This window comes from Mesitornis unicolor, unplaced genomic scaffold (genome assembly GCF_000695765.1).
Source record: "Mesitornis unicolor isolate BGI_N332 unplaced genomic scaffold, ASM69576v1 C13685983, whole genome shotgun sequence".
Classification (NCBI taxonomy): Eukaryota; Metazoa; Chordata; class Aves; order Mesitornithiformes; family Mesitornithidae; genus Mesitornis; species Mesitornis unicolor.
Genome location: NW_010223495.1, coordinates 1 through 13,890, shown reverse-complemented (window position 1 = coordinate 13,890; position 13,890 = coordinate 1). Strand labels below are relative to the sequence as shown.

Genomic DNA, 13,890 nt, shown 5'->3' with positions numbered 1-13,890 from the left:
ATGGCTTCTTGCTTATTAAGCAAGAAAATGATTTTACTTTCCTTTTCAAAGCCAACTTTGGTGCATAAAGGATTGATTTTCTAGATTATTTTTTTAAAAAATACCATTTTCTTTACATCTAGAAAACATTAGGCCAAATAAAAAAGTATACTTTACAAGCAAATGGGGATCCTAAGGGTCAAAAAAGTAAAATAAAACACCAATAACACTAACTGCTTAAGCAGAGGTTTTTCAAAAACCGTCCATTGATACGGATCACATAAAAGCAGATCTCATTAATACACTATACTACTCCTGAAAAGGGGGTCAGACATACTGCAACACTCTTAACATCTTTAAACCGTACTATATGTATTCATAGTTGATTGGAAAAGACAAGCATTCCATCAACATTTGTTTAAACATTATAATCCAACATATTTTAGGGATCTGCAAAAGGACACGAGATTACAAATGACGAATGATTACTATCCACCATACTCAAAGGGCAACAGGATAATCCCTTGGTAGCTGTTTTATTGCCTGGCATGTGTTTATTTGGTTAACGTGGACAAGAAGCCTAATAGCTTGTTAACAGTTCTCCTGGGAATTGTGAGTAAATGGTGATGGTTACTTTTTCTTTTCAAATATAGACTACTGTATTCACTAAAGAAAAAAGCAGCTTAAAGAAGCAAGCATGCAAAGCCTTTTAGTTGTTCCACTAAGTTGCCAGAAGAGTGTTTGCTCAGTCTCCCACTGTACCATTCCATGAAAATGTGGATATACAGTAATATATTAATATATTCCACAGAAGCATCAACTTCATTCACAGAATGTTTACACTAAGCATAAATATTTATCTAAGAAAAAAAAAAAAAGAATGGGATTTGACTAATGTGCAACTTTATTTCTAAATCCATTGTCAGTGACTAAGACTGCAGGTGTCCCCACTTGCTTGGTTTTTACCTCTTCAACCTCTTCTGGGGCATTGTTCTGTAAAAGAAGACAGAATTTTATGTAAGTACCCTGAGATGTAAATTTGAGTCAGCTAGAGTATACTATGAAATCATGACTATATAAAAACTACTTTCATTTAATTTGATTAAAACTGAAAGGAATTTTAGATGATCCCATATTAGCATACGTTTCAGATAATTATTTCAAACTTTCTATTGCAATCATCATTTTAGAATGACATTAATAGCTGACACTGAATTCCCTTAACCACTTTTTTTCCCCTTGCAAAGTTTTGGTCTTCAACTTTATTTCTCTAATCTCCCGCAGTTGGTCCCAAAGCTCTTTTTAATCACACACTTATCTATATTGCTAAAAAAATCTAGTAAATCATCACGTGAAAGGACCTTAATTTTATTTGTGAGAGGCAGAAATAGTTGCTCATTTTTCTCCCAGGACTTAATCCCAACAATCATTACACTTTTATTTTAAAAGGTTATTTTTTTCCTTTTTAAGTCAAACTAATCTATCTGTTCTGCAAAGGTAATCAATATAAAGATGATTAACACCTAAAAAGTCACTGTGCTAAGCAGTTTTAAAAACACACAATCTGATTTCCTCAAAACATTGTTATGATTTGCTGTTAACTTCAGTAATTCATACATTAAAGTAAGTACTTTAAAATACTTACAAAGATAGCATATATATTATGATGATTTATTTTCATATTGTAAGCCAATTTTTCATTAATTTGATTAGTGAAATACACAATATTAAAGGTGAACTGAAAGGCTTATCACATATCAAGACGTAAGATTAGTGTTCTAGTTACCCCTTTAAACACTAAGTCACTGGATGTTAAGGAAGAAGTATAGGAACACTGAACTTTGGTTATAGCAGAAAAAACCTTTTTCTTCCCTCAACCCACTTCATGAATTTTTAATATAAGTCCATACATATGTATCTTTGGGTGTTCAAAAACTTGTGAATTAAGCATTTCAGATTACCTTTAAAAACTGTACACACGCAGAATTGTGGGTACTGACAATTATGTGACCACACTAATAAAGGGAAGGGGGCGGAAAATCAGGAAATTATTAGAAACAAGATGGATTAGAAGCCAATCTGAAGTCCTAAAAACACAAATGTGAATGCAGCTTAAAGACAAGTAACATGTACTGTCCCCTTCTGTCCCCCTCTAAAGAATCTTGTATTAAAAAATAACAGTACTTGTACACAAGTACAGATTTCAAGGTAATACTGCATGTATTACAGTTGAATATAAAATATGTAAAGATAAATTTGGACTTTAAAAAAATTGGTATACAAACCAGTATGTGATCTTAACAGAAGTGATCTTTCAGGATTCCACTGTATGTACCTCCTTTACTAGAATTTCTGTACACCAAGCACAAAAAAGTAAAATACACTTGGTAAATACACACATTACCCGTTTCTCAGTAACTAGAGTTCAGTTCAAGAAGTTAAGTAATTCTGAAACAACTTAAGACCTCAGAACTTAACTCCTGGACGCTGACAGGATCAAGTCTCCCTGGTCTGGTGTATAATGCATTAGCAATCCTGATTTTCCAACGTCTAAAAGTTAAGTGAGGCTTAAGACTATGTTTAAGTAGAGAAAGTTTCAAAACTGGGACATTACCTGTATATGTTTGGGTCCAGAAGCAAGGCAGTATCTTTTGGTAGTTTTGATAAATGAACTACTTTAGTTTTTAACTGATGTCGCTCACTTTCATTTACCCACACATCAGGCAGACTATGAATAAATAAATAAAATAAAAATATTCAAAAAAGATCAACTGTTTTTCTTACCATAGAATTATGCGGTAAACTAGTACATATGAAGTTTGGGGTTTTTTTAAATAATCTTCACATTTCACTCGTTAAAAAGCATCTTCACTGGCGTGAGGAAAAGACAGCCAATCTTAACACATTATACTTCAAAGTTTTTCAAGTTCTCAGTGTGAAAAGGATACTAAACAGAATTTAAATTATTCCAGAAGAATGCTAAACTAAACATACAGTGACAACATTCTCTATTTTAACAATCTAATGTGAAAATGGGTAGCAGGAAAAAATATTTGCTATCAGATATCTGAAAATACTTTATTTTACTGAGCATAAAATTCTTTGATGCTGTCAAAAATGTAAGTAAAGGCCTGAATATACCGCAGTTTCAAGTTACACTAATCTGCTTGCTCCAAGTTCAAAGCTTTCAATATCAGAATGCTCCAACTTCGCTGAAGTTAGCTGTTTGATTATCTTCTGAGGAAATCCAAGCAATCACCACAAAATATTCTGGCTGCGTAACAGTTCACATTGCAAGATGAAATTAAACCTGGTCTTCATACATTAAAGGAAATCGTTCCTTCAGTGCCACTTGCAGCGAAACTTGGGGAAGATGGCTGGAGATTACATACACAATTGATCTACGTTTGTATTTAAGTTTTTCTGAAACTAAGTAAGACTATACTTTAGAGTGGCTCATTGTATTATTGCTTCTTTTACTGAAAGCACATTGGGCTTTTAAGGCCCTGCTGAGGTTTTCAGGTAACACTTGATAAAAGAGGCACTGGCCTTGCAGAAGTCATGAGTGTCTTACTGAAAATCCACTTTCCTGCCTCCTTCCAAAAGCTAGCATTGACCAAGGCCGTACAGAACAAGTGGTCATTTTGCTTCCACTACTGGGAAAAGCAAAACAGAACAAAAACCCCAAAATCCCAACCACCAAAACCCCCTGAAATTATTTTCAGTCCATGTAAAGTGATACTTGCTTTTTTATTATTTTTAATGATTTTTTTTTGTCTAATACATGACCTAGGAGACAAAATTAATTTCAGGTTGGGTAAAAAAGGTATCAATTTGTAACTAAGAATTCTAACCTTTTTAAATTTCAAATTGAGAAACACAACATTTAAAACTACCTAAATGAAACAGTTCTTTCTCTGACTGAAGATATATGTAATTTTACAGATTTTTGCAAATAAACTGAATTGCTAACTTTTCAACAATTAAAGTTAGCTGTAACTCAAATTCATTTTTTTAGGTAAGCTATCCAAAAAAATGAAATGGAGAACTTCCATCCCAGTAGGAAAAGGAGTTTCTCCAATGACACTTTTCCCTTTCCATAAGAAGGTGGAACAACAACCGAAAAAAAGTGCAGGGGGGAGGGCAGAACCACCCACAAGGCAATCCACATATCTGAGGTTTAACATAGATCATTAAAGGTAAAGAAAAACCATAAAACTTCGTATGACTTTTTCAAAAATAAAGCCAAATTCTGGTTTTGATGAGCAACATTTGGAAGACTTTTTAGTAGAAGCTATCTGCTGAAGGTGCAAAATTACACAAACAGCAAGTAAGAAAATTTTCACATGTAAAGACTATTTGAAATATACATAGAGACAACAACTTAGTAAGCTAAGTAGTACTGGTGCAAAGAATAAATTCCTGCTCTAGAACAAATTTTTAAAAGCTATTACTATTTTGTATAGGAAATGGGTTAAACACTAGTATTTACTTTTCCTGAAAACATAATTAACGTACAGAGAATCTGTAGCAGTTTAACAGTTTCTCAAGATGAGTCAGAGTAGAAAAAGTTATATCATTATTACTAGCTCCATCTGAAAAGCCGATAAACAGCTCAGCGCAATGGAAAGTAATTATCATGACTGCATTCAACTTCTCTTAAGTGTGAGTACATTCACTGTGTAAGACAGATGGATGACATGAGCCACAATACCTTACATTTGCTGTTCCTAAATGTAATAATCAAGATGAAATTGAATCTACCAAATACTCAGTAATTCAAAACTACATCATTCACTGCAGGAAATACACCCTCCACCTAACCCAACCAAGATGCAATAAATACCAATATAAAACATCTTATTCCTTTCACCTGACCAACAAAGTAATATTCTATTGGGGATGTCTTAACATTACTGAATGATTGATTTTTGAATTGAATTTGCAGTCTGCAAGTGCTGCAAGGAACAGCAAAAGCTACAGACACTCTGAAATTGCACCAAAACACAAACATCGCTGTAAATAACTTATCAGCAACTCTAGTCCTCTGCAAATAAAAGTTGTAATAAATTCACATTGACAAGTTCACACCACTGCACATGACCAATTTGGACACTACAAAACAGAGTAATTTAAACCACTTCACCAAAGTAAAGGTAAACTTCTGCTATGTTAAGACTTTGCATCACCACTCAAACACTTAAAAGCCGCACTGAATCTAAAAGATTCCCTTGTTCTAAAAGTTAATGCTCTGTACAAACATTACTTCTTTATGAACTATGGCTACTCAATTTGAAACTCAGATATCCTTACCTAATGAATTCTACCAATTTACCTTCGTGGTAAAACTGAAGTTCCTTCTAAGAAAGAGCCTCTAAACTTGCATGTCATAATTATGCAGCTATTCATCTTAGCATGAACAAACGTCTCAGTAACTTCACCTGTATGCCAGACTATGGATCCAAGAAATAAATTATATTGCAATTACTCTTACCTTTATAAGGAAAAGTAGTTGATTGCCTTAAAGCTTGTGGAAAACATGGAGCATAGAGGTCCTGCCTCTCCTAAAACTACTCTGCCTACCACTCTCCTACAGCATAGTGGTAACTAAACACTCACTGTACTTCTCCATTTAATTAAGATCAAAATATTTACATAGAAATTCTTTTCTGTATCAGAAGAAAGAAATGAGATGTCAGCTATTTCAAGTAAGTAGCTAAATTACTTCTAAACTACGCTTACTACTTCACTAGTCCCAAGCCTACCTGAGGGTAGTACCTTTGTCCTGCATTACACACAAAGCTACTCATCTGGAACAAGGCAGAACTTTGAAAAACCAAGAGGAAAAAAGCAGCCATACATGCTGGAAGATTACTCCAAACTTCAGTGTCAGAATCCAAAGCAGCAGCAATAAGAGATTAATACCTCAAATCACTAGCTGTAGTTATTGTAGTGTTAAATTGTGACACCTCAGCAAAGATTCTTGTAGTTTTACATTTTTCAGTACTTAAAATATTTTAGGATCATGATGAATCAGTTGGTAAAATGAGGTTGCCTCAATAAGTTTCCTCATGTATATGGCTGGCAAAACCAACTTGAACTCTCCATTCAGCAATTAGAGGGTCTTAAGTTATTAACAGCCATAGAGACAAAATGTATCAAAAACACAGCTTCAAATTTACTTAAGCTAGTATCAGTCTAAAGACTTGAAAGCTAAAGTAAAAACTTATTAAAGCATTGCTTATTATTTTAACTTCTAAATTATTTTGAAAAGCATTTTTAAAACATGAACTTTAATTCAAATATTTAAGGACATAACATAGTTTAATGAGAGACAGTTCATTTACGCCCCAGTAAGTCCTTCCCCATTTAAATCCTATTTCATATCACTAGCAATATACTCACATGTCCTCTGGTGTCCAATGAAGCAAGAGTTTTATTTTTCCAGAATCTTCTTTTCTTTTAGCTATTACCTGATAATAATCACATAAATCATAATTAAAATCAAATCCACAGATTTTGTTGCTCAAGAACTGCTGTTCTGCATGTTCAACTGGACATTGATAAAAGGCAAACTCTTTTATTCTTTGAAAGTTGTATTAATTCCGTATATAGGTAGAACGTACCTATCACTACTCAAGTCACTCCTGGCAAAGTTTAATATTTTCCTTTAACAGGTCTACTAAGTGGTTCCCAAAAAAGAAGATACAAATTCATCCTGCAAGTAGCCTTCTTTCTTTTAAAATAGTTCAAATTTTAAGCAGCTACTCCAAAAGCTTTGAAGAACATACATTCCTCTAGAAACATGCTCATGTTGTTCCGCAAGTTGTCTACAGAAGATGTGAGAAACTGATGCAGCCTATAGTTTAATTGTAGCATGGCAGAAGAATAAAATCTTCTCTCACAAATGCTTTGACATCTGGACACATTGTATGTATAACTTCCTAGATAACCTGTACTCATTCCTTTTCAATACCTAAACTAAGCACTGGTAAAGGCAATGGCAAAGGCTACTTGGAAGAAGAGATTGTTTAAAGCATGCATAACCGAGACCCTTAACACTGTAGAGTACACTTGCTACTATTTTTATACGAACGACAAATCAAATGACATGTCGCAGACCTGCCAACAGATGAAGTTTAAGCAGAACATATGTACTCTACCGGTAAGGTCCCAGACAAGAAGAATGAACTCCTTTCTCATAGATTTACTGATTTGACACTAGTAATCAGAGCTTTACAACTGAAATGGAAGAAATCTAGCATGGCTGCAATAATGATGCTCTGAAGACTTAAAAATGTTTTTTAAATAACTTAAGTCGGTTTAAGTTTTTCATTTTAAAATGTAATTCATCCAGTAGATGTACTCAATACAGCTTTTAAAAAAAACCAAACAAACGAAAAGTAAACAAGTCCCACCCTTCCTACTATATTCTCTAAATTTCATACACTGTCTCAGAAACAAAAGGGAAATTAAATTTGAATTTATCTCTGTGAAAGAAACATGCTAAATTGTCTCAAATCAGAAATGGAGTTCTGCTGACCTCTTCTGGAAAAAGAAAAAAATTCACCTTATAAATTGGTATGCATCTTTACTCATGTATCGTGTTTTCAAAGTTTTAAGATTTCACAACACATAACTAGCATTAATACATGCGATCGCTGAACTGAAATACCTAAAAAAGCTTTAAAAAGTGACAACAGTTTAGTATTCAAGTATTTTAGAGAATTAATTCTAGCCATTTCAAAAAGTTGGGTGGGGGAAAGGGGAGAGCAAAGGACAGGGTAATCTATAAGCTGCACTTTTTAATCAGTGTAATATCGGCTCTTTAGGTTATATGGATATGCTTGACTTTTTCTATCTGATAGTTCAGAGAATCAAAGTACCAAGAATTTTACTCCAATAAAAAAATCTGAGCGGAAAAAAAACAAATCATCATGAAGTCAAAGGTAAACTCTGGATGGCAAAAAAAATTCAGCAAAAAGGCTTTATTGATGATTACACTCTACAGCTTTCCATATTTATAAAGAAAAAAATGTGTTTAAAAACATGTATATATGCACAAATGAAAGGACTGCCTTTTCATAGGAGATAAAAGGTATCTATAGTAACTGCTTAGAAATTCTGCACATTAGTATTTTTTCACTAGGATTTCTATCCTGTAAAATGCTGCATTGTGCTGACGTTATTTTTATGTTGCATAAAAAAAATAAAACTACATAGTTTATGTTAGTTTACAGATGGCAAGACAATTTTATCTTTGTCATTTCACCTTTCAAATTAATGCCCTTGATAAAATTATACATTTTTTTCTTCATCTGAAGGTGGACCACAAAAACTGTATTACGCTATTGAGCCAGTCACCATTCAAATTCAATGTCCTAATGTTTCTAAGTTATACAAAATGTGTTTGCATCTGAGGTGACCATTAGCTCAGTATAACAGTGTACATCTGCAAGACTGCTTCTATTTCACCTTTTCTTTCTAAAGCAGATTTTAGGCTGATTCTCATCAATGTAGCTGACATCCAGCATAAGTCCACACAACTGTAGCAGCACTCTGCAACAGGATGTGGCAAAGTGTAGCACAGGGCTGGAATCTTAGAACAGTTCTGCCACTGGTGCAACCTCTCCTACAACTGAGGTCTAACAATTTCAGATCTAATTAACCCCTTTCCATTTCGAGCAACACATGCATGAATAACGTGAAAGGCTTTTCACCACTTCCTCCAAGTTAATTCAAAGCAGTTTTGGAGAACATTCCTCCCTCTAATTCCATCTCCTTATGAATTATTGCAATAGCCAGAGGCGAGCTTCCACAACAGAGTAGTCTTGTCTGGATAACACTTCAGATTAAAGCAAGCTGTGAACTGGAAAAGAATCTGCTTTTCTCACAGCACTGTAAAGTCCATGTTGGCCAGGAAAGCTAGAATGAGATTTAAATACAGTAACAGCTAAGCCACCTGCAAATCTCCACTTGCAGCTGGTGCTCAATGCACATAAAGTTCAGGAGTAATCATCTGGGAAAATTTTCTAATACAGCCCACAGAGATTTATAACAATCATCAGTCTGGCAGAACAGGACAAAGTAAGTTTCATTCATATAAAATCATATTTTATTCATGGAAAGCGACAAACAGTTCAATAGTTTGAATCATTTTAAGGTTAAACCAAAGCTGAAGACAGCAGTCAGCATTCCTTCCTTGGACTGCAGTTTACCCTGCACTAGCCTGCCAATTTAGAATGCACTTCCCCCCGCCCTCCACCCCCCCTCCATTTTCTCCCACCTCTGAATTCTTTTCTTCAGCAGAGACTCTATCTTTTATGTTCCTGTATCTGCCAATTTGGTTAAGAAAACCTAAGGTTATATAGCTTTTTGAACGTCTGATCCCTATGCCTCAATTCAGTACTTTTTTCCTGTTTTGAACTTTTCTAAATTAATACTGATGTCTATCCTATCCATAAGCAAGTGAAATTAACAAAACAGAATATGGAAACAGGACTAAAGGCCAGTTCCCTACCTAGTACTTGCCTCCTCTTACCAGTTCACTGACATTTTGGTGGTAAGTTTATTAAAAGAAAAAAAAACTGGGGACAAGAATACTTTTAGTCAGGATTATGTTTTTGATCCAAAAGAAAGGAATAAACACAAGTTTCAGATGAGTATCTTTAAATACTTGCTGTTAGATATTTCCCCAAGTGTATCAGACAGGAAAAGATGGGAGCTATTAAAATTGTGAGCTAGAACAACTACCAACACTACTCTTAAAAAGTGCATTTACTAATATAAATGGACAAATCAACAACGTAAAATTCCCACTATCACCTATTTCTGATTAAATACCTACAGCAGTAAGGGGAAAACAGAAATATTTCTGAAGTATTAGATCTTTCAGACACATAGGTAAACAAACAGAATGCATAACATATATACTTACAGTACTATGAAATACGACACTGTGGCCTTTTCCTAAACTTTCTATATGTGCTGAGAGGTTAAAGCAGATGGCTCGATGTCTTATAGCATCCAGTGTTTGCGCATCAAAGAAGTCATGAGGTCTTGCTAAAAAAAAAAGACAAAGGAAAAGAAATCTTTAGTGCTCAGTGCATTGAAAGCATTCAAACACATTCAAGCGTGTAAATGAGTCTGAAGTGTCATAGTAAATAATTTATCACTATGGCAGTAGCACTACCTTGTCAAACAGTTGTAAACATTAATTTAGCTGAGAGGAAGGAATAACTCCAAGAGGGGCACAACCCATTTAAGTTTAGTCAAAACATACTCCTTCTAGATGAAACCAGTATTTTGACAAACAGAATTATACTCTCATTTTTTTAAGTTTCAAGTAAATACTCTTCCTTCTTAATCTTAAAAATTAAGAATTCATTAATTTTGCTCAGTACCTCTGGGAACATCCATTGCTATCATCTGAGAGTCCCAGTACAAAGCACCTAACCCCAAAACTCATTAATGAGTTCTAATCTGATGCAAAAACAGCCCAGCTATGTTGTGATGTTTATGGAAACTTAACTAGCCAAGTCATCCTTACACTACAGCCCAAAGTTCCAATATTGCTGCTGTGACTTTTAAAAAAATAGTATTAAAGTACTTTAAAACATGATAGTACGTACAATCAACATCTTAAAAGCAAAATTATATCCATAACTTCTTTCTTAGCTTTATTAAAAGGAATCTGCTCTGATCTAATTCATATTCACTAAAAAACCCTTCTATTTCCAGTGAATACTAGGATACTGCAAAGTGATCAACAGCGGCACTGAAAAGAAAACTGTCTGGTACCGCAGTGGAACACAAAGCAAAGGATTAACTAAGAGTTATTGTGAACATACAGGTAATACTCATCAAGATTTTTTTTATTTCCAAGAAGTAATAATGCTGAATAGTCATGTGAAAAACTCCTCACTGCTAGATACGTTTCTTTCTATGTAAAAGTTATCATACCATGTTCTTTGATTATTAGTAAATAATTTTCTAACCAAGAAGTTCCAACTTCATCACATACTACAATTCAATTTATCATAAGTAAAGTGTAATTAACATCTATCTGATATTTTACAAGCAGTCTAAAACCAGCATGCACTAATAAAGCCCTTTTCCTTTTAGAGAAGGACATTTATAGTTAAGTGTTTCTTGAACAGTAAAAAAATCATTGAATTCTGATTAGGAGTGTTAAAAACGGCCTATCAACTCTACACTAAAAGTACTTCAACTAAAAAAATAACTGCTATTAGGCACACATTTGCATACTGTTAGAAATATTTTGCACAATTTTTTAAAAATACACCATATAATACAGTAGTGAAATTAAATGAGCAAATACAGCATGACAGTATTCAGATTTTTCAAGCCTTATTTGAGAGCAGTAATTCTCTATATAACACATTGAAAATAAAGCTACAAATACGAGTTGATATTACATTATCTATACATCATCCTGTCATCTGCAAAAACAGTGATTCGAAGTCCTGCTGTCATCATTTAAAACAACTTCTATATTCCTTTTCACCAAGATAATCCATCCACTATTTCAAAACAAACTACAAATCCCACTTAAAACTAGTGTTTGCTACACTCCTGGAACTAATCGTAGTTAAGCATTCATCTGTACATTATGTTCCGTCCTTACTCTCTCAGTTGGATACTGCCAATTAGGCAATCAATTCACTGAAATGTTTTCTCGCTGTAAGTGCTAACGTAGAACCACAGCTCATGCTGCAGGTGGTCAGTGATTCAAGCATATAAATATTTTATAAATAAATATGGAGAAGGAAGGAAGGGAGGGTGGAAAGGAAAAGACAACCGCCTGGTTTTGCTTTTGGTTTCATAAAGCAAATTTCTCCAGGATTTACCACTGGATAACATTTAACAGATGCAGAAGAAAGGGCACAATTTGTCAAAGGCACATGAATAGTTGTATTTATTCCTTATTGAATGTTAATGCTGTATCTTCTGTGTATCTTCAATCTATTCCCTCAAAATTATTTTCAAGGTAAGGTATCTCCTGTCCTGCTTAAAACAAGATCCACGTACATACGGATTATTTAAGAAACAAAATGCCAGCAGCCTACTAAATGAAATTCCAAGTCTTACATAAGTCTTATTGTAAATTCCATTAACAGTAAGTTTCCTTATTTCACCAGTGAATGTCATTATCATGCTTGTTAGCAACTGTACTGTCATCTTTGCTACTGAAAAAGCAAGTGACAATATTGTAAATATAACCTTAGGTTTTGCTAATTTCTTTGAGGTAGCTTCAGAATAGCAATACTATGCCCTATTTTAAAGATGCACACTTTCCATATGTTTGGCTCTATGTTATACCTCTAAATGACAAGACTACATGCAGCCGTGAATGTGTTTAAGGCTATGCAGAAGAAAAAGCAAGCTACTGACTAATCCTGAATTATTCTGTAACATCAAGCTTTGTATGTCAAATCAGACAGACTCCATAGCACCACTAATGAAACCAGCTATAAGGGTGTAAAACATGCTTTCATCACAAAAATACTAACTTGCAAATGTGAAAGAACACAATGTTTACAGACATGAAAAAAGAAATGCAGAAAGACCTGACTAAATGACATAAATGACTATTTGTGAGTGATTTAAACAGATTGTACACTATCAAATAGCATCCTGCTTTGCACCCATTTGTCATAACTTCTTGTAACCCAACTTAGAGGGAACCTGGTATATATGTTCAACACCTCTGCATTTGAACATTTTTTAATGACTGAATATAAATCTACGTTCCCAGCTTTATATACTCTAGACGGAAGATACTTAATGCTGTTATTTTGTTACTTTGGCTTCTTAGATAAGGGTCCTTGCCTTGCCCCGCTTCTTGTAAAGGCAAAATACTGCCAAAAAACTTGCAAGCTTCGCTCTTTAACTAAAACCAAACTAAGAAACAGAAAAACAAGCAAAATTGTATATCAGCTCTTTGTCAAGTTCACTTAATCAACAAGAAGCCACACAAAGTTTTAAAGAAAAGCGACCAGTACTTGGCATTTTCAGAAAATGCCATCAACTTCAGATTCATTTCTGGGTCATGTACCCTCTGGAGAAATACATTACAGTAGTCAGTTCTCAACTCAGCTGGAGATTATTTTTGCCTTAAGGCAAAAGTCTACAGCCAGCATTGCAATTGTCGCAAGAGGCAAGACGATAAAAAACTGTTCAAGCAGCTGTAGTTTTTCTTCCTGTGCAACACTTGATCAAGACAGCAGACCACTGAAGTACTATAGTTTGGTCTTTAACATTCCCATATTTACTACTTAAGTTATTTGCCACAGATTCATTCAAGAATTTCACAGTGAACTCTTATTACAACTAGAACATCTTAGCAAATAATTGAAGTTTTAACTATGAAGCTCTGATTCGAAACTTTTAAGTCTAAACGTTCATCATTTACTAATAAAATGCCAACCTGAAAAATTACTTCTGCATATATATCCTCGGGGAAAAATTTAATTAAGATGCATTAAATCAAGCAGTCTAACAAAACCAATAAAGAGAAACAAGCCAAGATGCAACTCAGGAATCTCTGAAAGTTAAAATTTTCAAGTTGTAAGTCTTAGACATCTGCATTTTGTTTGATTAACGGAGACAACAAATAAAGGTAATACTTTAGGAACCTGCACCTATTTCAATGAAGTCTCTCGCTACATCTAAGATGAACTAAAAGGATACTGCAAAGTGACCATATAACCCTACATTGATCAGCCTTCTCTTCTTGAACATTCTCATTTACTAAGATTGCTAGAGTAGAAAGGAAAGCTCTTTGAAAGTCAATTTCTGAAAAAAACAAAAATAGCTTTCTACCTTCTTTGAATGTTGAATCAGTGTTTAAAGGCCAAAGAAAGACAATAAAAAATCATTTTACAAATA

The 13,890-nt window shown here is 34.0% G+C and overlaps 1 protein-coding gene across 1 annotated transcript; it reads right to left on the bottom strand.

Moving 5' to 3' along the window:
- Positions 1-397: 397 nt before the first annotated feature.
- LOC104547568 (zinc finger protein AEBP2-like) lies at positions 398-10,041 on the bottom strand (the record flags this gene model as incomplete). The annotated part of the gene is made up of 4 exons (XM_010193330.1): positions 398-972; positions 2,594-2,707; positions 6,385-6,452; positions 9,917-10,041. Coding segments are annotated over 4 exons (338 nt in total), but the record flags the coding sequence as incomplete, so codon positions are not given.
- Positions 10,042-13,890: the final 3,849 nt, after the last annotated feature.